Source organism: Bos taurus, chromosome 9 (genome assembly GCF_002263795.3).
Source record: "Bos taurus isolate L1 Dominette 01449 registration number 42190680 breed Hereford chromosome 9, ARS-UCD2.0, whole genome shotgun sequence".
Classification (NCBI taxonomy): domain Eukaryota; kingdom Metazoa; phylum Chordata; class Mammalia; order Artiodactyla; family Bovidae; genus Bos; species Bos taurus.
In genome coordinates this window covers 27,820,574-27,846,749 of record NC_037336.1, presented here as the reverse complement: position 1 = coordinate 27,846,749, position 26,176 = coordinate 27,820,574, and the positions used below count along the sequence as shown (strand labels likewise).

Below are 26,176 nucleotides of genomic sequence, written 5' to 3'. Positions count from 1 at the left end.
AATAAGAAGATGAAAGTATTTTTACAATATTTAAAGTTAAGAATTTTTTTTGGCCACATTTTGTGGCATGCAGGGTTTTAGTGCCCCCACTAGGGAAAGAAACTGTGCGGGAATTCCCAAAGTTAAGACATTTTAAATATTTTAAATTAAGATGCTCCCTTCCACCTGTCCTGTGTGCTGACCTTAACAGCGTGTAAGAATTCTAGACAGGTATATGTCGGGCAGTCCCCAGTGTGTTTGCTTCACCTGTCTGAGGATAAAGCGAATCCAGGCCATCCTGAATTTGGAAACTTCATTTTATAGAAATGCTTCTTTAAATCCAACTCAAATGTTAAAACAGGTCATTTTTTTTCCTAAAGAAAATCTGAACTATTCTACTATTCTTTCATTGTTATGTGACAGTCATTCACATAAGGTAATTTTATATCTCCTCATCCCTTCTTAGTTTTTTTTTTTCTCCAAATGAACATCTTTCTAGGAATACCACATGCTGTCCATCTCTCCCCTTCCCGATCCTCAGGGAGCAGTGATAGATGTCATTCAGCGGCTGCCTTGTTGGTTGTTCCCTGTGGAGTAGCAGCTGAGAGAAAATGCATTCAGGGTGCAGAATGTTAACAGAAAAGACATTTTAGAAAATCTCTAATGAGAGTGGGACATATGTGGTCTGGCGCTCTACGGCAGATTCACATTAGCTACAATTTCTCTGCCTGCCATGAATAGTTGTTTAAAAAAGTAAGAAGAAGGAAGAAAAGAGAGAGAGAGCATAGCAGTGGGGAGGTTTGATTTTTCCTACCCCACAAATTTGCCATAGCCTATGAGAAAATCAGAGAGCAATGCTTGATCACGCTGACCCTTCTTATCCTACTTATTAAAACAGATTGGTCCATAAAAAACAGATTATGTAGTGCATAAGAGTGTGTTTCGGAGAAGGCAATGGCACCCCACTCCAGTACTCTTGCCTGGAAAATCCCATGGATGCAGGAGCCTGGAAGGCTGCAGTCCATGGGGTCACTGAGGGTCGGACACAACTGAGCGACTTCACTTGCACTTTTCACTTTCATGCATTGGAGAAGGAAATGGCAACCCACTCCAGTGTTCTTGCCTGGAGAATCCCAGGGACGGGGGAGTCTGGCGGGCTGCCGTCTATGGGGTCGCACAGAGTCGGACACGACTGACGTGACTCAGCAGCAAGAGTGTGTTTTAAGTTTAGAATAGGCATGTACCTCTATATATATATATATATATATATATATATAAATCTTATTCCTGATGCTTTAGAACCATGTATGAATATATATGCATGTATACTATATAATTAAATAATTTGCTACACATAAAAATCTGTGTCTAGTGAATAAAAGACCTAGAGAACCTATTTATTTAAAAAGCACTATTAGAGATCTATATGCAAGTATGAATCAAATTCATTAGGTCTAACTCAAGCTAAGCAAATAACCAATCCTTTGCCTAAATGAGAAATAACTATTTTACTGAATCAAAATCAATACATGTCTCAAAATCAAAGCCACCTCACAAGTAGATAATTTAGAAAACACTATGTCTTTATCATGGTTGAGTTAAAACTATAATGCAATTATTTTAAAAACAAATGCTCTTAAATCATAACATAATTTCTTAAATGATATATTTATATATCTGATAAGCTTTTACAGGTAAAATTTCCATTATTTACCTAATAATACATTTATCTAATTGAGATGGCAGCTCTTCTCAATAGAGAGCCTGAATTTAGCAAAGGCATTTGTTTAGCTGATAAAATCACATTTGTGCTTTTATTTCTAAGTCTTAAGTGATAGTTGAACATTCTTTTAATAGATAAATAGTTCTTTTATGTGAAAATGAAATTAGTAGATTGAAAATGGAAAGGTAATATAATGCTATCTTCAATAATTCTGGTTACTGTTAGGAATAAAATACAATATATGTGACCTAGAAAATAGATATCATTTGGAAATATTTTAGTGATGAGTCCCCATCAATAGAATATGTACCCTAAATAAGTAAGATACTAAAAATGAACATTGAAAAGTGTATTTGTATTCTTAGTTGCTAGATGAGTATTTTGGTACTCCCATATATAAATGGAATGAATTTTTACATGCTGTATTTATGGGAAAAAAATAAAAATATGCTTGGTACATTTAATCAGTTTCATGTGATTCTTTTGTTTTTGTGATTATTTTCTTTTTGAAAAGACAATCTACAATGCAAAGTATTTTAGGATTTTTATAATAATTTTAAATAAGTATATTAGTGAATCAGAAGATTAATTTTCCTGTCTATCACAATAAAATAGTCCATTCAAAATATTTTTTCTTTATTTACTATGTTTTTCTACCCAAAATATTGCATAAAAAACATACAGCTTTGCTAGAGATGATAATTAATTTTTTAATTGATTCAAGGCAATATAATCATCTTTAAAATTGAAGAAAGGCTTTGGGCTTCAAAGATTTAATTTCACTCATGTCTCCTGCATTCTAGGTGGATCCTTTACCAGCTGAGCCACAAGGGAAGCCCAAGAATACTGGAGTGGGTAGCCTATCCCTTCTCCAGTGAATCTTCCTGAACCAGGAACTGAACTGGGGTCGCCTGCATTGCAGGCAGATTCTTTATCGACTGAGCTATCAGGGAAACCTCTTTAAATATTACTTTGAAATAAAATTACTTAAATACAAAAATTGGTTATTTACTAAAAAAACAAAACAAAACACTTTTCCTTTCTTTTTTTCCTTTTCAAAATACATTTTCAAAAAATATACCTTTTCCTTCATATAAACAAACATTTCCAAATATTACTTTTGCATTCAGGGAAAAAAGTGATTCAAAGATAAAATATGAGAGTAGATTACAAAGACAAATACCATATAATTTCACCTTTATGTATGGTTCTCAAATTCCATATCTTGTACCTTATAGTAGGAAAACTTATTTTCAGTTTCATTGTCCAAATAGCGTACTCAGTAATGACATTTTTAACTTTTTAAATGCAAATCTTATAGAAGCAAGTCCTTAACTTTAGCCCTCAACTAAAATTATTAAAGCTATCAGAATAAGGAAAACATTTTAATGTTTAAAAAACATTGATAGGAATAGTCTGCACAGAGAAGATCCCACAATCTGTGTGGGGAAGCTCAGACTGTGTACCAGCTTGCAACCAGGAGTGGATTTAGGCAAGGAAAGATTCAACAAGGGCTAGAGATGTTTGACAATAAGGTCCTCAGCAAACCTCTTAAAACTCCACCCTTTTATGTTTACAAACACCTTTCTTTAAAGAATGTCATTTACATTCTACCTTCATTTAATTGCTCTATTTCTGTGAAGTATGGATGTAAGTTTGACATCAGTCTTACTGAAAAGCAGCACTATATGTAAGATACAAAGTTTTCTAAGGTCATAAATTTAGTCATTGTACAAAATGGATTTAATAATTCAATGTATCTTCTGAATTATGTGCTCTTGCAGAGCTACAGGAATGTATGGATACTTTTTCTGATACTTATTCTATATGATTTGAAGATATACCTTTTAATAAAATTGCTGTCATTTTCCTGGATGGTTGTTCTTCAAAGAGTACACAAAGGACAGAGAGTATGTGTCCCTTAAATAATTTCAGATACTAACTCAAATTCTCTTTTAAAAGTGCTTCAACACGCATCTTTAAATATGTGAACACAGTTTAGTGTTTCTATAAATAAAATTTAATTTCCCAATTATTGTATTTCCTTTCAGGTATATTCACTTATACACATCTTTTACTCCCTTCTCAAGGCTGATCTTCATCTTTTTCAGGTTTTAATTTCACTGCATCTGTTTCTTGCCCCACACTCTCTTAGAACCTCTGGCCGCTTCCTCTGAATGTTTACCTTTCTGTTCATGCTTGGACACGGCTGCAGCATCTTTCTCGTCCTTTTTAGGTTTGGGTGAGGTTTTCTGTACTTCTTTTACTTTAGTAGCTGTTTGCTTCACCTTCTCCTGTTTCACACCTTTCACTTCCTTTTTAATCTTTTCTTCAATCTTTTCTCTAGTCTTAGCTTTCTTCTCTTCTGTATGGAGTTAAATAAAAGTTTAATTATATAAGTAAAAAAATATATATAAACATATTTTTAAACCAATGCAGCATTTTATCTTTCATTAGTTATTAAGAACAATTTTAAAAGAAAGAGAAAAGAAAAACAAATTAAAAAACTGTGTCACTGACATAAATTGTGACTATTATTTGACTTTTATACAGCTTATGAAGTGGCATGTTAGAGTACTGAAAAAATGTTAACTTGAAAGTTGGGCATTTTCTTAATTTGTACACAAAAACATTATTTTTTAGGTAGTCAGGAACTGAGTATATCAAAAGGGAGGCATTTGGATTCTGCAGGGCAGTTATATATAGACATGCTCAGTGAAAACCCATGTCTGTACCAAAAAGCCCAATGAAAGAGACCTTTTAAATGGATATGGTCATTTTGTTCTACAAATGAAATATCTTCAAAGTTATTCAAGAAACTAAATTTTCAACACAATAGTTTTTAAAGATAACTACTGTGAATGTAAATGTAAAATGATTTGTACTGGTAATGAATATTAGAAACAAAAGAATAAAACCCATTAAAAGATAACTCAAGAGACATTCAGTCTTTAATGGTTTGACTTTAAAGTAATGGAAAGAGAGTAGAAATTAAGATGTCGGCTCCTGTGTCAAAAATAATAATTCAATTGTCTTTTAAAGCCTTTGTGTGTGTGCTAAGTCGCTTCAGTTGTGTCCGACTCTGTGCAATGCTAAGGACTGTAGCCCACCAGGCTCCTTTGCCCATGGGATTCTCCAGGCAAGAATACTGGAGTGGGTTGCCATTTCCTCCTCCAGGGATCATCCCAACCCAGTAATCAAACCTACATGTCTTATGTGTCCTGAATTGGCAGGCAGGTTCTCCTAGTAAACAGCAAGGGCTATAAATTAGAATACATATGAATTTTTATTTATATTCTATATGTTCATATTCTTAATTTTATATTAGTACATGTATTTGGAGGAAGAGGACTGGGACTGTGAATAAATGAGTCTGTGAATGTTTCAATTTTTTTTTTTAAAGCAACAATAGTATAGTACATTTGTGTAAAATGTTTATAATAGATGCTGCATATAGGACATTTACTCTACGGGATCACACATAATCCTTGACTTCATAGTAAGTCTACTATAGTGCTGGACTCTGTCATTTGCCTATGTAATAGGTAGACTTTATTGTCATTCATGTTGCAGAATTTGATGAAAATATTATAATCAAGTTTCCTGACTTTGTGCAGTAAAGAATAATTTGAGACTAAGACAAGATAATATTATGAAGTCCTGCAAGGAGAAGGATAAACATGATAATGCTCATGAAACCAAAATAACCTGCAGTTCTACATTTAATTGAATGGGCTACCACTTCCCAAAGTTTCCTCAGAACTTTGCAGGGAGATATTGATGTTGTGTTAGGGGTAGAGGGATATTTCTATGATCAAATAAATTGGGAAACATTAAGCTAAACTCATTTCTTTTCTATGGAATTTCTCAAAGCTAATGTGTATTAAGAGTCTTCAGGGAGGTAGATTATGCTATCCACTGTTTCCCAAAGCTACTGACCATAAAACTCTCATAAAAGAATCACCCACTTACTCCACAAACTTCCAACATCTTGGTGGCTTTTGTGACTTCAATCAACTGGGGATTTTCTTCTACTCCCTTTAAACCTCAAAGTCTCCTTTACTGCTTTCTGCTGCTTCCTACAGCAGACACATACATTGCTATGACTGAAACCAACACCTCTGTCCAGACGGCTTTCAGTCAACATTGTTTCAGGACCCCACACCAAAATATTTATCAGTTTCTGCCTGGAGAAGAAGTTCCTTTGAGAGGGCCAACAACACCTCTAAGTCATAGAATTCACATATGATCTAACAAACACTTCCAGAGAGCCTATCATGGCCTGGGTTCAAAGCCAGTTGCCAGAGCTCTGAAGATCAGCAGATTCCTATCTGAGGAATGTCAAGTAAAAGCCTGTGACACCCAATTAAAAAAAAAAAAAAAAGGGAAACAAAACCAAAAAACCCTGTGATATCTAGCTTCAAAAAACCCTTTGATATCTAGCTTTATTATCTCTCCTCTCATAGCATTTTCCCAAAAATTCCTTTCTCCAACAGACTACTTTGTTTTTTAAAAATTATCTCATGTATTCTCAACATGTCAAATATTGCCAGGCTATATCATATGTATGTTCCATATCTTACACATATATAAATCCCTTGTGCTCAATTCATATGCAACAAATGACTCTGCCCTTTGAACTAATCATTTATTCACCAGTGCTTAGATTTGTCTCAACTTTTGTTTAAACACACATGCTATACCCTACGATTTATCTTGTATTACAGATGGCTTTCACATATCTGTCTTCCCTACCAGACTGAGAGAAATTTGAGAATAGGAATTATATATATACTATTCATTTTGTAGCAACATAAGGTCTAGCACAGTACTTCTTTCAGAGAAAATGAAGAATAAATGTTATAATGAACAATTTCGTTTTAGAAAACAGTAAATTATCTTTAGATCATGTACACAACATAGAGACATATAGATGACATATGTAAATATGTGTTTAGAAATGGACTTGACCACAACCTGGAAAATCTGCCAACTAGCTTTTTGTTTGTACTTTTATATGTGTGAAATTATTATCGTGGTTACCTTAAATGACACCTGATCACTTCTTGTAGGTAGCAGCTGATTTAACTTTAGCTTTGTACTATGAAATTAGACATATGAAATTAAGATTTACTTTTAGTGCCATTACAATTTACAAATGAACACAGGTCATTTTCTTACACACAAGACTACACCTAAAACAAATTCATTTATCTGTGGTTTTTAAAGTATAAAAATAACAAAATTTTCTCTTTTAGACATTTTTAGTGATCTTCATCTTTCAAACAGGTAATGTTTCCTCACATTAAAAATAAAAAATGGATGAGAATGCAACAGTGATGTGGATATAATGTGGAAAATGCCATAAAAGTAAATCAACACCCAATTTATATTTATTTTTATCAAATTAGATAGGTATTCTTAAATTTTGTGCCAAAATACTTTTCCTGATCTTTCTCAAAAATAATTTAATTGACAACTGCCTTTAGGAGTTAATTAAGGAACAATGAAGCAAAAAGTATTGTCATGTTCAAATCACCCAGCTCAATTTGGGAAGACATTTAATTTATTACTTTTGTCAAATGGAAAACCAAATAGCCTAAACGAAAGAATGACATCAGCATATTTGATCCAATTTTGGAATACCCATTAGCAATCTGTACCAGAATCAAAATATCTTAATCAAAGAAGGGAAATCATATTATGCAATAAACATGCTAACAAACTATACCTTTTTGGAGTTAGGAAATAACCTATATCAACTCTCGTTCATTAAGGAAATGCCAACTTTTAACTTTATCTCAGTTACTTATATTCTTATTAAGTATTTTTGATTTTTGGTAGGCCAGGTTGACTTACCATGGCTCCCAAAGACTCCTACTTGCCTACTTGTATAATCTTCATCCTTTGAATATGGACTGGCCTAGGAATTTGATGCAGACCAATAGTATGTGGTTTCCATGGTTAGTTTACATAAGATTGCTATTTCTGTCTTACTAGCTGACTCTTTCTCTTGCTGAATTTGATGACTCCAGCAATATTGGTGAGACTCATGTGGCAAGAACTGAGGATGGCTCCTGCCAATAGCCACCTCCTCCCCCCCAAAAAAACTGAGACTCTCTCAATTTAATAGGCCTTGAGGAATTGAATCTTGCCAACAGTCATTTAAATGAACTTGGAAATAATTCTTCCCCAGCTGAGCCTTCAGATGGGACTACAGCCCTGTCTAACACATTGATCACAGTCTTGTGAGACACTGTAAAGTAAAAGACTGAGCTAAACCATGTCCAGATTGTCTGTGTGGTAATTTTTATACAGCAAGAAATAATTAGTACAGTATTAAATAAATATTTGTTGAAGAAATAATTGATGCTTGAAGAACTTTATTTAATTAGCTTTGGAAAGAATACTTGATTTATATTCGGTTCACTTGGGGTTTGGTCTTAGTTCAATTACATACTAGTTTTCAATCTGGCCAAATTGTTTTCTCTTCCCAGAGGTAAATTTCTTTATCTGTTAAGTTAGGTAATTAATTGGGATAGTCTCTAACATCCTTACTATCTTAAAGTTTCAATTCATCCATGTTATCTTCAAAAAATGATGTTTTGTTATCTCATGGAAAAATTTAGTAAAAAAGACATCGTCCTCAAATATCTAATTATTTTACATTTTATAGGTAAACACTAAATTTTGAAAATAGATTCCAATTTTTATCTACATGTTTAGTCTCTTGAAAATACTAGATTGAAATTTCCAAAATATATTGATCACATAAAACCTATATTTTAAAATAAAAGGACAGATAAGATAAAATGGCTAAGTAGGAGGACACAGAGCTCACCTGCCCCCACGAACACATCAAAAATACATATATATGTGGAGCAATGCTCACTGAAAACAAACTGAACATTGGCAAAAGACTCTTTTTATAACCAAAGCTCTGTAAAAAATACACACAAAACCAGGTAGGGAGGGAAGAGAAGCAATTAGGTTGGACCTGCACCTTTATGAGAGGATACAGAAGAGGAACAGGATTACACAGGCTTGGAGATTCCCTTCTGGGAAGTGAGCAGTTCAAAAGACATATAGGCCACCCCAGTCCTGGGTCTAACATCAAGAGTATGAGTCCCCTTAGCTGATTTGAAAACCAGTGGGACCGACAGCAGGGCTGGAGGAACGTAGACTATGCTGGGGAAGAACACACACATGCTCACTTTTTCCTGAAACAAGGCAGAGGAAAAAAATTGAACTGCCTTTGCTTCTAGACAGTTTCTAGTGACCACCGCACTCGTGCCCCAGCCTGAGCCAAACACCCCTCCAGCCACGCTTGTTCTGTGGTGCAGCTCCACACCAGGGCAAAGGCCGCCACAGCTGAGGAGAACGCATAGTTGTAAAGGACAGAGCTGGCTCATCTGAATGGGGTGATGGCAGTCATTCCTGGCACTTATAGCAGATAGGAAGTGGACCAGAATTTGGCCGGTGCTGGGACCACCCCAGCCTGCACCCTGAACCACACTGAGCACACGCTCCAGCTCCTCTTGCTCTAACACTGCTCTGCTCTACGCTGAAGGTGCCAATGCCTAGAGTCAGGAGAGCACACACTTAGCAGGAACAGAACCAGCTCCGTTTCAATTATCAGGGCTTCTCCTGCAGCAACTTGGGACTGGATCCAATCCCCAACAGGGTGGTGTGAGCCTCAGAACAGAGAAGAAGCCCATGCTTACACCTGGCTCTGGGCCTAGACCCTCCATGTCCAATCCCACATCCTTCCATGGTGAGAGCAGCCACAACCCCATGGGAGAATGAGACTCATGCTCACATCAAATCCACCCCTCCCACCAAAGCCACTTGGCACACGCAGACCACAGAGGCACTCCCACACAAGGACAGCCTTCAAGATTGGGGTAGGCTACTGCATCACATAATATCATACAGAGAGTTAAGAAAAATGAGAAGACGGAGGAATTTGTTTTAAGTGAAAGAACAACAACAAAAAACTCTGAAAAAACAACATGAATCGGAGATAAATGGTATCAGATAAAGAGTTCAAAGCACTAGTAATAAGAATGCTAATTGAATTAGTGAAAAGAATAGACAAACCATGATAATTTCAACAAGAAACTACAAAATATAAAAAAGAAACAGACAGAACTAAAGAATACAATAACTGAAATGAAAACACACCAGAAGAAATTAAGAGCTGACTAGGTGAATATAAAATAAATAAGCTACATGGCTATATGGTACAACAGGGGAATACAGACAATATTTTATAGTAACTTTAAATGGAATATAATTTTGAAAATTTTGAATCATTATGTTGTATACCTGAATACAATATAATATTGTAAATTATAATATGTTGTAAATCAATTTACTGTTGTAAATCAATTATATTTCAATACAAATACAAATGTATTAAAAATAAAATTACAAAAAGACACACATATGATACCATTTATATAAGGAATCTAAAAAATAATACAAAGGAACTCGTTTACAAAACAGAACAGACTCACAGATACAGAAAACAAACTTATGGTTTCTAAAGGAGAAGGTAGGGAGGGATAAATTAGGAGTATTGTTTAATAGATATTAAACATATTACATATCCCTATGTAAAAACTAGATAATTGACAAGGATTTACAGTATAGCACAGGAAACTATATTCAATATCTTATAATAAACTATGATGGAAAAGAATTTGAAAAATATTCATATACACATAACCAAATTGCTTTGGTATGTATCTGAAACTAACACAATATTGTAAATCAACTATACTTTAATATATATATAAATAAAATATGAGAAAGAAAATTGAATTTAGTAGATAGGACTGAATAGTTAGAAACTATGTTTTGTAGATAATCTATAATTTAGTAGATAATATTGAATATACAGAATCTATATTTTTCTAACATCAAACAATTGACAAATTTAGAATAAAAACTAGTTAATATAGTCTTCCAAAGTTTATAACATTACATTTATATTCTAACTGCTTTTTTCTTTGGTATATTATCAAGACAGTTTAGGCCCTTACTGGCTTAAAATATTGATCAAGATGATGCATTATCCTTCTTGAAAAAAGAAATCCTTAATGTCAGTGTTCTAAAATTAAACTCAAGGTGTAATACTGATTAAACTGTAAATCAGGTATGTTTGTACTAGTTTGCCATTGTTCTAGGAACTGCTACAAATTTAGCTACTTAACCCAACAACCAGAATCTATTATCTCCTGGTTTCCATAGTTCAAAAGTCTTGTTACAATGTCGCTCAAACAAGTTTTCAGCTTAGGGTCCACAATGCTAAAATCAGCTTGTCAACTGGGCTACATGTTGCTACATGTTCTGAAGAAGGGCTGGCTTCCACACTTCTTCAACATGTTGGCAGGATGCATTCCCTTCTTATACTTTCCGTGTGCCTCCCTCAATTTTCAAGCTAGTAATGGGGGCGAGTCCTTTTCACATGTCAAAATCTTTCTTTTCTGTCACTTCTCTATGTTTTTTAAGGTTCATGGGGATTACACTGAGCTCATCTGGATAATTCAGGAAAACCCCCATATTTTAGACCTATCTGAACTATTTTTGCAGACTGCTTTTTGCCATATAATGTAACACAGTCAAGGGGAAGACACCAAGGGGTGAAGGCCATGGGGGCCAAAATTCTGCCTGCCACAGACAGGAAAGCTCTTCAATTTCTTCTCATATTTGGAAATGCTCTATTATTTTAAGTATTCACTTTTATTATTCTTTTACATATATCATTTCAAATATAAAGTCAAATTTTTTGTAAAGGAAATGCTAAATGCTTACAATCATCCAGCTGCTACCCCAAATATATTGCTTTTAAAACAGAAAGTATAACTTACCTTTTGCCACTGTCTTTGTTTCTGGTTTTTCTTTTTTCTGAATTTTTTCCTTGTGAGTTGCTTAAGCAGAAAATTTTATATTAGTACACACTTTTAATAGATTTCAAGACTAAGCTTTTTCTTTACCTCATTTTTACAGCCACCAAAATCATAGGCTAGTTTGATGACATTAATGAACCTAATCTAGGAATTTTTTAAAAATCACCAATTTAATAAAAACTATAAAAAAAGTTAATTTCAAAGACTTGGCATTAAGACTTAGAAAGCATTTGAAAGCTAGTCTCATCCTTCTGTTTAAAGTTACCATTCTAAACGGTATTTTGGAATTGTCTCCAGGAGAGACAAACAGAAAAAATAATTTTATAAGAATTTGTGGAAAGATGTATCATCTTATCAGGAGGAAGCTCTGTCTTTACAATTAAAAGAAATAATTAAATCAATATTAGAGCTTTGATTAAGAATAGTGTGTCTTAGGACTTGACTTCCCTGGCAGTCCAGTGGTTAAGACTTTGCCTTCCAATGCAGGGGGCGAGGGTTCAATCTCTGGTCAGGGAGTGAAAATCCCACATGTCACATGGTCAAAAAGTCAAAACATCAAATAGAAGCAATATTGTAACAAATTCAATAAAGAGTTTAAAAATGGTCCACATTAAAAAAAAATAAAGTAGTATGACAATATGAATTTATTGTATTGATTTCTATTTTCTTTACATAGACTAGTAAACTCTTGTGTCTCTTAATGGCTTAAGTAAATGAGTTCAGAGAAGTACAACAGCATGTGAAGGTTATTCCTATATTTCAAATGTATTAAACAGTGCAGTTTAATAGTTATCCAAATCACTATACATTTTTCAACATGTTTATACTATTTATTAAAGATTAATAAGGAGAGTTAAAGAAATTAAAGAAAATTAAAGATAAAATAGTAGATTTTAATTAAAACATCCAGGTTAAGGAAAGAGTCAAATTATTAGGGTAAAAAACTGGAGCCCTAATTATTTTCATTTTTCTAACTATATCCTAGGAATATTAATATCCATCAGTTTTACTTGTATTATAAAAGGAAAATGATGTGCTTAAAACATATATTTAAATAATCCTCTTAAAATACAGTCTATGAACGGTTTCCCCAGAATTTTTGAGAGATGATACAAGCCTCATAGAAAGCTTAGAGAAGAAAGTCCATGAGATCGTAGCAGCTATGGAGTTGCCGAGAGAGCAGGCGCCTTCACCTCCAGGGTTTCAGCCTTTCCACCCCTAAGCCTGCCCCATGGTCATCTCTACTACCACTTGGGGTTATGGGTAACAGTTTAGAAAATATTAGCTGAAGGAGGAATAACATTCAAGGTTATTGGGCTACAGCATAATAACTGTCTCATAAAAAGCAAATGCCTTTAATTGGTATACAGTAAATAAAAAGACACAACGGTTCTGTTTCAGCATCTCAATTTGGGTAAGTTTCCTTCAAATGTATGATTTATTGGCAACAAATTCTCAATTAATTTTAATGAAAAGTATCTGGCCATTGTAAAGATTGAAAAATCACAAGAAATATAAGATTATTTCCTTTAGTCGGAGTACACAGAATCTGATGCCAATAACCGTGTAAGTCAATAGCTGGTAGGAAATGGACACCTGTTTCTAGAACAGAGACGATGACTGTACTGAAATTCATGGATATTATCACAAAGTAAACCTTAATAAAAGAACAACTATTTAGTTCAAATATCCAAATGTGAGTTTAGAATAGATAAGAATGAAGCATGTTTCAACTGATCTGATTTCTAAGCATTGTAAATTCTAGCTAAATAGAATGCTGTACAAAATAAAATTGCTCAGTAGTCTATGTGTATTGTAGATACAAAAATCAGCTGAAATCTAGCCTAAATATCCTAGACATGATCCACTTTAAAACAAAAGCAAAAAAATTAACTTAGAATTTTATATCATATTAAAATGGATTTTTGATGAATTAAAGTTAAATATGAACTTAATTTTTAAAACTTGAGAGATATTACTAATTATTGAATTAATCCTTATATGAAGATTCAAGAGTAGAAATACCAAAAGAAAATATCAACATATCTAGCCACATAAAAATTCAAGAATATAAATAACACATGCTTATCACACATATGTACTCACACATGTCTATTCATACAGACAGAAACCCTTACATTAACTATGACACTGAGAAATGCATTTGTAAATGCAATAGGCCAGTTACATATAGCCAGTTTAGACACACACACATATCATCAGGAGAAACAGGAAGTAAGTGTGAAGAGTTACATAAATGTGTATCACTAAAAACCGTATCTAAATCTTTAAATCTACAAATAATAAGTAATCAAAAGATAGAGTTAATATAGCTTAAGATATATATTTAAATATCTCCATTTAAATACTATGCAGCATTTTTAAAAGAATGAAGGAAATATCTATTTACTGATATGAAAAGACATCTAGGATGTATTATTAAATTATAAAGCTAGAATATAGGACATGCTAAATTATATGTAAAAATAGGGAGAGACAATAATATATATTGTCTTATAAAGGCAAAACAAAGTTTTGAAAAGATGCTCATAAAAGTAGCTTGCCGTCTGTTTGTGTGGGTAGATGAGAAAAGGGATCAGAGGGTGGGAGCAAGGCAGGAGCGTGCTTTCATAAGTACCTTTACATGTTAAACAGTGAGTGCACATTGCTTATTCTAAATAAATAAAAGCTAAAAAAGTTTTTAAATCCAGTCTAATAAATACATAATCACCAAATGCAAGTTAAAGTAATAGACTATACTTTTTAACCTATCAAATTAGCAATTATTTTTTGAAATTATATCCTCATTGGCTAAAAGCAGCCTCAGAACTGACAGGAGGAGAAATTGATACATTTCTAGAAAATAAATTGGTAATGGATTTCAGAGAGTCTTTAGTATTTTATTTCCTTTAACCCAGAAATTGTTCTTTTTACATTCAATTCTAAGGAAAATTATCATAATATAGTTTCAAAAAATAAATTCATGGTCATCTAAAATCTAACATAAGGAAGAAACGGTCAAACAGTGATGGGCCAATGAGTAAAACAGCAGTAAGAATAAATCCATACCTTTCTTCTCAGGTTTTTCTTTCTCTTTTACCTTGTCTTTTTCTTTATGTGTAACTGAAAAGAAAGATGATATTTTTCATTTAAATAAAGGGAATACAAGATGAGATGCATGGCAGTCCTTGATGTCAAAAATTACCTACTGCCTTTGGATATTTTTATTTAACTAGTATGAAGCTTTACATAGGTTTAAATGTTAATTATAGATATTTTAAATTTCTATTTTTATTTCATAAGTAAGGAAAAATTCACACCGAAACTAGTCTGATTGAAAAGAGTATCCCTAAACTTTTCCAAATCTTTAACTTCAGTTTAATGAATTGGAAAATTTTTTAAAATGTGAAAGTTGCTTAGTTGTGTCTGAGTCTTTACGACCCCATGGAATTCTCCAGGCCAGAATACTGAAGTGGGTAGCCTTTCCCTTCTCCAGGGGATCTTCCCAATCCAGGGATTGAACCCAGGTCTCCTGCATTGCAGGTGGATTCTTTACCAGCTGAGCCACAAGAAAAGCCCCAAAATGTATTATGCTATATGCCAAAGAAGGCCAACTCAATACTGGAGAAATACTAAAAATATAAAGACAAAAATACAGAGATAATCTAAATATGAAGCAAAGAACACTCAATCTAGTATATGCAATATATGTTAATCTTCTTCAGAAAATTTCCACACTAAAAGTTTTTGAAATTATACTGAGGCGAGACTAGAAGGACACCAAACTGTTTCAAAGAAAACAAAATGTAATTCAATATGAGCTATGATTCAATTAATTAATATAGTAGGGCTCAAATTTAAGTCATAATCTTCCCCTATAATTTAGTCATAACTCTTATTAATGGCACCTCCAATTATCCAACCTAGTAACTGGGTTGGGACTCATCCAGGATTCATCTTTTCGTTCTCATTTTTGTTCATTTGCCAAGTTTCTTCAATTCTACCTTTAAATATCCCTCTTACTTATCTTCTTCTATCCAATATTACATTTCCAACCTACCATTTATTTACACTAAAATATAGAAATTGGGTTAGGGATAGCGCTAGGATTCCCTGGTAGCTCAGCTGGTAAAGAATCTGCCTGCAATGTGGGAGATCTGGGTTCGAACCCTGGGTTGGGAAGATCCCCTGGAGAAGAGAAAGGCTTTCCACTCCAGTATTCTGTCCTTGAGAATTCCATGGACTATACAATCTATGGGGTCACAAAGAGTCAGACATGACTGAGCGACATTCACTCTCACAGAAAGAGCACTGGCTATGTGTTAAGACTTGGCTAGTCAAGACAGACTTCATCCCTGTCAACAATGGATGATGGATGCTAAACAAATAATTACAAAGGTAGTTAATTGCAGTTAAAATAATTGCTGCGAAGAAAATATTCAGGGACGCATCAGTTAAGTTCAGTTCAGTCGCCCAGTCGAGTCCGACTCTTTGCAACCCATGAATCACAGCACGCCAGGTCTCCCTGTCCATCACCAACTACCGGAGTTCACTCAAACTCACGTCCATCTAGTCGGTGATGCCATCCAGCCATCTCATCCTCTGTTGTCCCCTTTTCCTCTTGCCCCCAATCCCTCCCACCATCAGAGTCTTTTCCAATGAGTCAACTCTTTGCATGAAGTGGCCAAAGTACTGGGGTTTCAGCTTTAGCATCATTCCTTCCAAAGAACACCCAGGGCTGATCTCCTTCAGAATGGAGAAGCATATCAATGTTTAAAATGAGACCTAATCTAATCTGTGTGCTTGGGAAAGGTCCGCTGGTAGAAATGAGATTTAAGAATGTGAATGATGAGAAGAAATTAACCTAGTAGGGGAGTGGGAAGGAGAAAGGGAAAGAGACCATTTAAAAGATGGACTATGATATCCTTCTTGGGTATATTATTATTATAAATATTATTACAATAATATCCTGAATAGTATCTTGAACACTTAGATTTTGATTTTTCTGAGTCTCCGAGTAGCCTCCCCAACATGAAAATCTGATCATATGTTGATCTGATAAAGTGTTAGTATCTCCCTCCTTGCCTAGCATGATAATCTGTCACAATCACAATAAACTGTGGAAAATTCTGAAAGAGATGGGAACACCAGACCACCTGATCTGCCTCTTGAGAAGTCTGTATGCAGGTCAGGAAGCAACAGTTAGAACTGGACGTGGAACAGACTGGTTCCAAATAGGAAAAGGAGTACGTCAAGGCTGTATATTGTCACCCTGCTTATTTAACTTATATGCAGAGTACATCATGAGAAACGCTGGACTGGAAGAAACACAAGCTGGAATCAAGAGTGCCGGGAGAAATATTAAGAACCTTAGATATGCAGATGACACCACCCTTATGGCAGAAAGTGAAGAGGAACTCAAAAGGCTCTTGATGAAAGTGAGAGCGGAGAGTGAAAAGGTTGGCTTAAAGCTCAACATTCAGAAAACGAAGATCATGGCATCTGGTCCCACCACTTCATGGGAAATAGATGGGGAAACAGTGGAAACAGTGTCAGACTTTATTTTTCTGGGCTCCAAAATCACTGCAGCCATGAAATTAAAAGACACTTACTCCTTGGAAGGAAAGTTATGACCAACCTAGATAGCATATTGAAAAGCAGAGACATTACTTTACCAACAAAGGTCCGTCTAGTCAAGGCTATGGTTTTTCCTGTGGTCATGTATGGATGTGAGAGTTGGACTGCGAAGAAGGCTGAGCGCCAAAGAATTGATGCTTTTGAAGTGTGGTGTTGGAGAAGACTCTTGAGAGTCCCTTGGACTGCAAGGAGATCCAACCAGTCCATTCTGAAGGAGATCAGCCCTGGGATTTCTTTGGAAGGAATGATGCTCAAGCTGAAACTCCAGTACTTTGGCCACCTCATGCGAAGAGTTGACTCATTGGAAAAGACGCTAATGCTGGGAGGGATTGGGGGCAAGAGGAGAAGGGGACGACAGAGGATGAGATGGCTGGATGGCATCACTGACTCGATGGACGTGAGTCTGAGTGAACTCTGGGAGTTGGTGATGGACAGGGAGGCCTGGCGTGCTGTGATTCACGGGGTCGCAAGGAGTCGGACACAACTGAGTGACTGATCTGATCTGATCTGAGGTACTGTATCAAATATAAAAATATCTTATTATTCCAGTAATTTGACATTTGCTTATCAAACCAATCTTACATATGAGGAATTTACCTTTGAACTTTACATTCCACCTGTAACAAATGCTTGGAGTTCCATAAATATATGGAACTTTGCATTTCTGCCTGCTGTGCCATCACCAAGATTTCTCACACCCACATTTCCTCTGTTTCATGCAACCTTTCAGCCCTGACTCAAATGCCTCTTTCTCTGCAGAGTGTTCTTTCATCTCCACTTATCCCAAGAAGGTGAACTCTCTTTAGAGGCTATGCCCTACTGTTTTATTTTTTTATCCTAGCCATCACATGGTATCAGTCACATGGTGGACTCATTAGATATTATTGAATGAGAAAATTTCCTAAAATATTATAAGAGCTATTTTTATCATGTAGTACAGTTCTATTTACTGGTGATGTTGTATAGATATAATATAATATGCATTGCTTGCTTGCAATCATTAACATTTTTTACATTAAAAAAATTCTTAAATAATTAAATCTCAGTGAGAGAAGAAACAAAGATCATCCAGACATTGTTTCTACTTTCCACATTCAATGATTCTTTTGGGTTTTCTAAGTTTAATATAAAAATCTCACAAAATAAGAGAGGACATCAGCACTCACACATGACCAGAAATAGCTTTGATTTCTTTGGATCACTATTAATTAAGCTGAAAACCAAAAGAAAGTCCTGGCAAGAACAAAGCCTCTTTTAAAGTTTCTCTAGGGGAAAGGAAGTTTGCATGAGATAAGCTTTGCTTTTGGAACCCTGGTTAGCTAGACCCCCAGGAGACAACCTAATCTGTGTCTCTGCTTCTGTGAAGGACCAGACCTCAGCCACCTTGGACAGCTGGTTGTCCATTCCACTAAAGGATTTCCCAATTGATGTGTACATGAGCATAAATGGAAGAATTAATATGAAATCAAAAGAGCAAGGGGGCTGAATTCAGGCTCAAATTAGCATATTAATGCCTTATTCCTATTACTCTGGGGAAAAATCCAGTTCCTCACAGTCTAAGTTTTGATTTACAGACACAGTCCTGTATGCTGAAACTTCATTATCCTCTTCAGAAATGGTACCATAATACTGCTCAGTGAAGCAGCTGGAATCACATGCTCTAGGGAGCTGTTCACCACAGCAGACAGCCTCTGAAACTCCTTGGATGAAAACTTCAAACTTTGGCAAGACTGAGCTCAGACACTGAGGTTTGATATTACTTTGATCAAAACTGTGCCACCATCAATATCTGCCATAATAATCCCTCTAAAATAAAAGTAATCTGCTACAACAGTTACATTAGGTCCTGTGTCTGTTTGCTTAGAGTTCACAGAAGTTTTCATATGAAAGAAGAAAAAGGTACCTTTCTCGTCACCAGCTCTGTTGGCAAGTTACATCTTAGCTAGGACAGTTTTAACTCAGAGCAGAATAAGCTTGTTGCACCTGCTAGAGCTTAATTTGTTTGTCACCCTTATTTACAAGAAACAAAAGTCCCTTCGGCAGGCTGACAATTAAAAACAAACGGAATCCGCCAGTTGGAGCGGACCTGATGTTTGGCATCTGAGTTGGCAGGGCCCCGCCGTTCCTGCACTTGCCCAGACTCTGACCTTTCCCTGACCAGAACACTCAGCTCAGCTCAACTCCAAAGTGCGCCTCTCGTCCTCCCCGCATGTCCCCTCTCCAGCACTCTGCCAGCTGTGCTCTGTGCTTCCACAGCTCCTGGTCCTGGCAACCTGCCAGGCGGACTCTGTGTCCTTTGCTGAAGTGTATCAGTGCTCACAGTGAGCTGACCCTGGGTTCTTTTAATGGGCACTACACTCCCAAGGGGCCAAGCAGCAGGCATTGAGGGCCAGGTTGTCAGAATCCTTTGCAGTTCTCTCTGCTCTTAGTTCAAACTCAAAAGTTTTGGCATTGAATGTTTTAAAGTACTGATTTATATAGGCTACTCTATTCGTTAATTGATGGTTAGCAAGAAAATTTAATGAAGCAAAATTCTGGAACATATACTTGATTTCAGAGCTATTGGACAGGACTAATCTTGGGTATCTAAAGCAAAAGGAATCAGATAGCACATTACCTTTGAATTGTAAAAGAATTTGGGGAGCACCTTGGTGGCTCAGATGGTAAAGAATCTGCCTGCAAAGTGTAAAACCTGAGTTCCATCCCTGAGTGGGGGAAAATCCTCTGGAAGAGAAAATGGCAACCCACTCCAGAATTCTTGCCTGGAAAATCCCATGGACAGAGGATCCTGGAGGGCTAAAGTCTGAGGGGTCCCCAAGAGGTGGACACAACTGAGAGACTAACCTTTCACTTTCATTTGGGGAGCGTGATTACCTGTAACAGATTTCACTGATTTTTCTTTTTGTTTTTAATATATTATTATTATTATTGCTATTTTTACTTATTTTTTGGTACGCCACACTGCATTTGGGATTTTAGTTCCCTGGCCTGGAATTTAGGATCTTAGTTCCCAGATCAGGGACCAAACTCACACCTTCTGCATTGGAAGTGCAGAGTCTGAAAAGCTGGACCATCAGGGAAGTGCCCCTCACCAAGTTTTCTTTTAATTAACTGCTCTATTTCTCAGATTTCTGGCACTTCTGTTGTGGGAGGTATTAGCACCGAAGTGGTTTATAAATTTTAAATAGGTCAACATTTTAAACAGCTTCATAAAATTCATATATATTCACGTTTCCATTCATCATTTTTTATGAAAGAGCAAGATACACATTCATTTTAAACCCATTTTTAAAAATTTTGCTTTAGCCACCGCTAAATAAAAATGCCAGATGTACTCTTGGATAGTGTATATCTCTGTGTGCTTCTTCTTTGTAATTTTAATGTGTTGAATCTTAATTTTGTGCTAAGACAAAATGATCTACACACTTTAAATGATGATAATGAACTCAGTAGAAAAGCATTCTTGAGTAGAGAAACAGTTCTTTATGATTGTACTTTTCCATTTTTCTTAAAGGAAGAATTTATCATTTTTAACATAAGCACACAATGTTAGAGCTGGGAGAACCTAAGAGATCAATTAGCCTGAATTTCTTTGTCCATGGATAAGAAAATACAGCTGCCTAAGTGTCCACGGTAGAGCAGAATAAGAACATAGTTATTCTGTTGCTAAACTAGTACTCTCCCCACAAGACCATGCTGTCTTGTCCATCCCAGATCCTGTGCAGACTTGTCCTTATGTGCCAAAGTGCTGATTAGATTTCCTGAGCATGTTATCGGCAATCTAGCCTACAACAATGCACACACTTCTTTTTCATAGTAAAATTATATTTATTTATGTATTAAAGTGAAGATTAGGCAAATTATCTAAGGTTACAAAGCTCATTTGATACATACGCTTTCAATTACAAAATAGATCTTTTAATTCTAAAGGATTGGTGTTACTCCCAAATCTGATTTAATTGTAGGAGTAATTTCTGCTTCACCTGGGGCTACATGGCCACAGTCAGAACTGTAATCGTTTCCTCATAAAAGAATAATCGCTATGGAGGAGGAGAAGTATAGCTTTGTATAGGGCCTACTGTTCTCATTTTCCAGGTTTATCATACACAGCAGCCAGAGAAGAAAATAAGATATATTTTGCACTTTAAGGAGTCAATTAAGTCCAGCTGAGAGAAGGCAAAAGTGAGTTTATACAACATGGGATGACTAAATTAATCTGTGGACTTGAGAGCTCTTTCATAAAGGGCTCCAGGATATTTAGATACATTTTAATGCCCTGTCCTCTCTGGCATTTGAGTCTCAGCTTCAGCCAAATCCCTTGCCAACCTATAATTCCAGTCCTATAATTGTTTCTCAGAAACAATCCTAAACCAGTCTCTTAACCCTTTTTTAAAAAGGTCTGCTGACTTTAATTATGTTACGGAGAAAAGGTATGTAACCTTATTTGGAAACATAGTCTTTATAGAGGCAATCAAGTTAAAATGAGGTCAGGAGGGTAGGCCCTAATACAATATGACTGGTGTTGTGATGAAAAGGGGAAATTTGGATAGAGAAAGAAGAACACAGCAGGCAGCGACAGAGACCGGGAAGAAACACCATCTGAATCTGAAGGCAGAGACTGGACTGATTTGTCTACAAGCCAATGAAAGCCAGCACACCCTTCCAGTTCCTTCACCCCCTACCCCAGTCCACCGAAGGTGGGAAAAAGCCTGCAGATTCTCCCTCACAGCCCTGTGAAGAACCAACCCTGCTGAAACCTTGACTTTGGACTTTTAGCCTCTATGACTGGGAGACAAGAAACTTCTGCTATTTTAAACCACCCAGTTTTCGGTAGTCTGTCACGCCAGCCCTAGGAAACTAATACTAACACTAATCCCTGGACTCCTCTTGTGCTCCCTTAACAGAGTTCCTACCAGGTTCCTTGAGGACTGACCCCCTGAACTAGCTGTTACATCTTCCGTTAAAGGTTCTAGAGTGCACACCTAAATCTCAAATTAAGGCCCTGCCAGAAAACCTACTCAGGAACTGAGGCAAGCAGCTGTTTCCTCAAATAGTGTTTCTCCTCCAGGATATTTCCTATAATAATAATCTTCCTGTAATGCAGGAGATAGCCGTTTGATCCCTGGGTCGGGAAGATCCCCTGGAGAAGGAAATGGCAACCCACTCTAGTATTCTTGCCGGGGAAATCCCATGGACAGAGGAACCTGGTGGACTACAGTCCATGGGGTTGCAAAGAGCTGGACACGACTCAGCAACTAACACTTTCACTTTCCTCCAGGACATCTCTTTTTGGAGCACTCACCACACAACGGTGAGGCTGTGTGCTTGGTTGTTTAGGTCTCTTCTTAGATTGAGTCCTATTCTTTGAATTCTTAGTGCTCAGTAGAGTGTTTGGCACAAAGTAATTGCAATGAATAAATTAATATGTATTACTGCCTAATGGCTATAGCCAGTTTTTCTATTTACACCATCTGTCTGCTGGGTCACTCCTCCATTCCCACCAATTGGCCTACTCAGATGTTAATTACATGCCCTTCCTCAGCACACACCCTGCCTTGTAAATTACCTCCCTATTCCTAAAGGTCAGTTCTCCACATGAACACTTGAAAACCCAAGTGGATGTAGCAGACACCTATTGCTCTGAATGCTTAAAAGGCCCTTCTATTGTCTAGGAGCCATTCTAGAGAGACAAAATGCTCTCACCTAGTTGTATGTTTATCATCAAGTTCTAGTCTTTTCTGGTTTACTTTGTTCTATGAATATATTGATATGTTTAATAGTTAAGTAGAAGCGTAACTGTTATCTGAAACCAACAATTAAATTTGCAATTGAAAAAGAAATAAGATAATACTCAATTAAAGAGTAAACACATGGAGGGAGAAAAAGGGGGAGAAGTAAAAAATGAATTACTATTTTTCGCTGGATAATTGAATTTTGCTAATTTGATAATTGAATTTCTTTCTTTTTTTTTGTACTTTCCAAAGTGTCCAAATTAATCTGTATTACTTTAACTGATATTATTATATTATATACTTATTGTGGGTTTTTCTGATTACATGTTACAGACAGTTTTTGTTTTAATATGGAACTGTTAAATTCTTCAATTGCCTCTGACCAAATAAATTTGACATTACAGTGGCCTAGTTAAAGTTTCATAATTATATATATTTGAAAATAACCCAGAAATGGCAAATGAAATAGCTCTCCATCAGAATCAAGTCAATATTAACAAAATAGAGAAAACAAATGCTTTACTAATTAATTCATTGATATTTCAACATATGTTGAGTGTGTTTCATATGTTTGGCACTTTAGAGATATTAGAATGATTTTTGAGGAGACGGAAGGTGGCGGAGGAGTAGGTGGAAGTGGAGTACATCTCTCTCCACAGATATATCAGGAATACACCTTCAGACACAGGAGATGTTGCAGAACACCAGCTGACAGTGGGCAGGAATACCTGACCACTGGTAAAGAATATATAGAAGCACCCAAAACGCGGTAGGATGAAGAAAGTAGTGGGAAAAAAAACAGACTGGACCTGCCCTTCGCGAGTGGGGGAACTGAAGCAAGGGTCCCATCCCCATATGGGGCAATTGTTTGGGACAGAGGATATTAGAATCGTTTTCAATTTAATATAAGCACACAAACTCAGAGCTGATCCAATCCTGAGAGACCACTGAGTCTGAATCTCTTTGTTCACTGATAAGGAAACACAGAATCATATGAAGCAAATGTCAACACAGACCTAGAACATATAAGACAAACTGTTTCTGCTCCCAGTGAGTTAGATCCACATACCCACATTTAAAATTTGGTGTCAAAATGCTTTAAAGGTTGAAGGCATGGATGTAAAGTAGCATGGAGGAAGTAACTAAATGCTCACAGAGTGAGCAATAGCAAAGGAGGCCTATTGAAGGATTTGACTTTCCATCTGAGAATCAAAGAAATGAGCAGAAGCCTGCCCTGTGGCTGATGGTCAAGAGGACAGGCATATAAAAGCACAGAATTACGAGATAGCAGCAGGGCTGGCTTAGGGACTGCCCGACAGTTCAGTCTGTGGCATGGGGTTGGGGGTGTTGGTGGGGTCTGGACTGCAGTGCTGGTGCGAAGCAAGGAGAGAGTTGGGAATGGAAGGGACTAATGAGGAGGTTGCAGAGTAAGGACGGTAAGCAGTAAAGTGGACAAAGCTGGAAATGTGTAGGGCTATCTATTAGTGATCATATGATGAGGGCCTTTTATCTCAGGACAGACAGTGTGGCTTTTATCTCTGTATATAGCACTGTGATGACAACAGATAGATTTAAGCCCATGAGTATGATTCATATGGATTTGAGAGGTTAATGGGGGCTTCCATAGTGGCTCAGACAGTAAAGAATCAGCCTGCAATGTGGGAGACCTGGGTTCGACCCCTGGGTTGGGAAGATCCCCTGGAGAAGGAGATGGCAACCCACTCCAGTATTCTTGCCTAGAAAATCCCGTGGACAGAGGAGCCTGGTGGGCTAATGCAGGGGAGGCCTGAGAGGTTAAGGCAGAAGTTACTTAAGAAGTGACTGTCACAACCTAACTGGTAGATGATTGTAGAAGGGATAATAATGGGAGAGGAGAGGTGAGAATGGACTAAACTAGAGTGAAAAGGGAGGACAACAAGGGGCTAAGCAGGATTGGGCTTTGGTGTTGAAAGACACCAACAAGTCAGGGATTGCAACTCAAAGGTCCTCAGAGATAAAGCAGATAGATAAATGTCTACTCCAGTAGTGACAAGGGAGAATGGAGGAGACTGATAAACAGAGGGTGCAGGTTCTACCTAATGACATCCAGGTGTAAGTTATTTTAACATACTGGCTGGTCAAAGAGAACTTCTGTGGGATATACTTGAACTCTAGGCCAGGAATTGGACTATATTCTAACCATGACCTCTCATTTGAAGAGGTTGACTTGAATTCCAGCCTTACCTCCCAAACGTTAAAGGAACCAGGATGGAATCTGCATATGGATATATATATATATATATATATTTGGCTTAAAAGAAAATTACAACCTCTTCTTTCTATTTTATTTTTGGCTGTGCTGGGTCTTCAATGATGAACAGATTTTTCTCTAGTTGAGGTGAGTGGGGGCTGCTTTCAAGTTTCAGTGTATGGGCTTCACATTGTGGTGGTTTCTCTTTTTGCTGGGCATGGGCTCTGGGACACGTGGGCTTCAGTAGCTGTGGCACATGGGCTCAGTAGTTCCCAGGCTCTAGAGCACAGGCTTAGTAGTTGTGGCACACAGGCTTGGTTGCTCCACATCATGTAGGATCCTCCTAGAACAGGGGTCATACCCATGTTACCCTCATTCCCAGGTAGATTCTTTACCACTGAGCCACCAGGGAAGGCCTGGATATATATACTTTAAAACCTATCCAGATGATTCTAAGGTCCAGTCAGGGGTGCATACCACTTTAGGTCAAAATGACTCCTAACTTTTTAGCTTGAATAACATGGGTGAATGGTGATATTAATTTTTAGGACAAAGAATACAGAGGAGTGAAGACATTTTGTGCAACAGAAGTTAATACACCAGCTTCTGCATAACATATCTCTTTAGACTCAGATATTTGCTGGCTTGTCTGTAATCATTGCAGGCTACTATTACCTCGGATATACTCTACCATTCCATATAAGAATTCAAGTGCTTTGATAACAAATTCCTAACTATCTATCATATATAACCATAACTGATATGCAATGTGGCATAGAGAAAATATTTATCTAGACAAATGAGCAGTTATAAAACCACATTTATTTTCACTGAAATACTTGGGAATAGAAAGCACGTTTTATCCTGTTCTACCTGGATGAGGAAACTAAGCAGTAAAATGAAATTTTTTGTTCATACTTGCACGAAAAAAAAAAAATTGTAGAAAAAGTATCTCTGAAGC

General features: G+C 36.4%; 1 protein-coding gene across 50 annotated transcripts in view; it reads right to left on the bottom strand.

The window, feature by feature from the left end:
- Positions 1-26,176, bottom strand: part of TRDN (triadin) — a 415,031-nt gene that overhangs the window by 269,454 nt on the left and 119,401 nt on the right. For 49 of the 50 annotated variants that reach the window (XM_059890081.1, XM_059890082.1, XM_059890083.1 and 46 more), the window contains 3 exons: positions 14,686-14,739; positions 11,578-11,637; positions 3,888-4,067 (listed from right to left, as the gene is read on the bottom strand). In XM_059890081.1, the coding sequence (XP_059746064.1) occupies positions 3,888-4,067; positions 11,578-11,637; positions 14,686-14,739 (294 nt within the window). The remainder of the gene's footprint in view (positions 1-3,887; positions 4,068-11,577; positions 11,638-14,685; positions 14,740-26,176) is intronic. The other variant, XM_059890111.1, reaches the window with a different exon arrangement.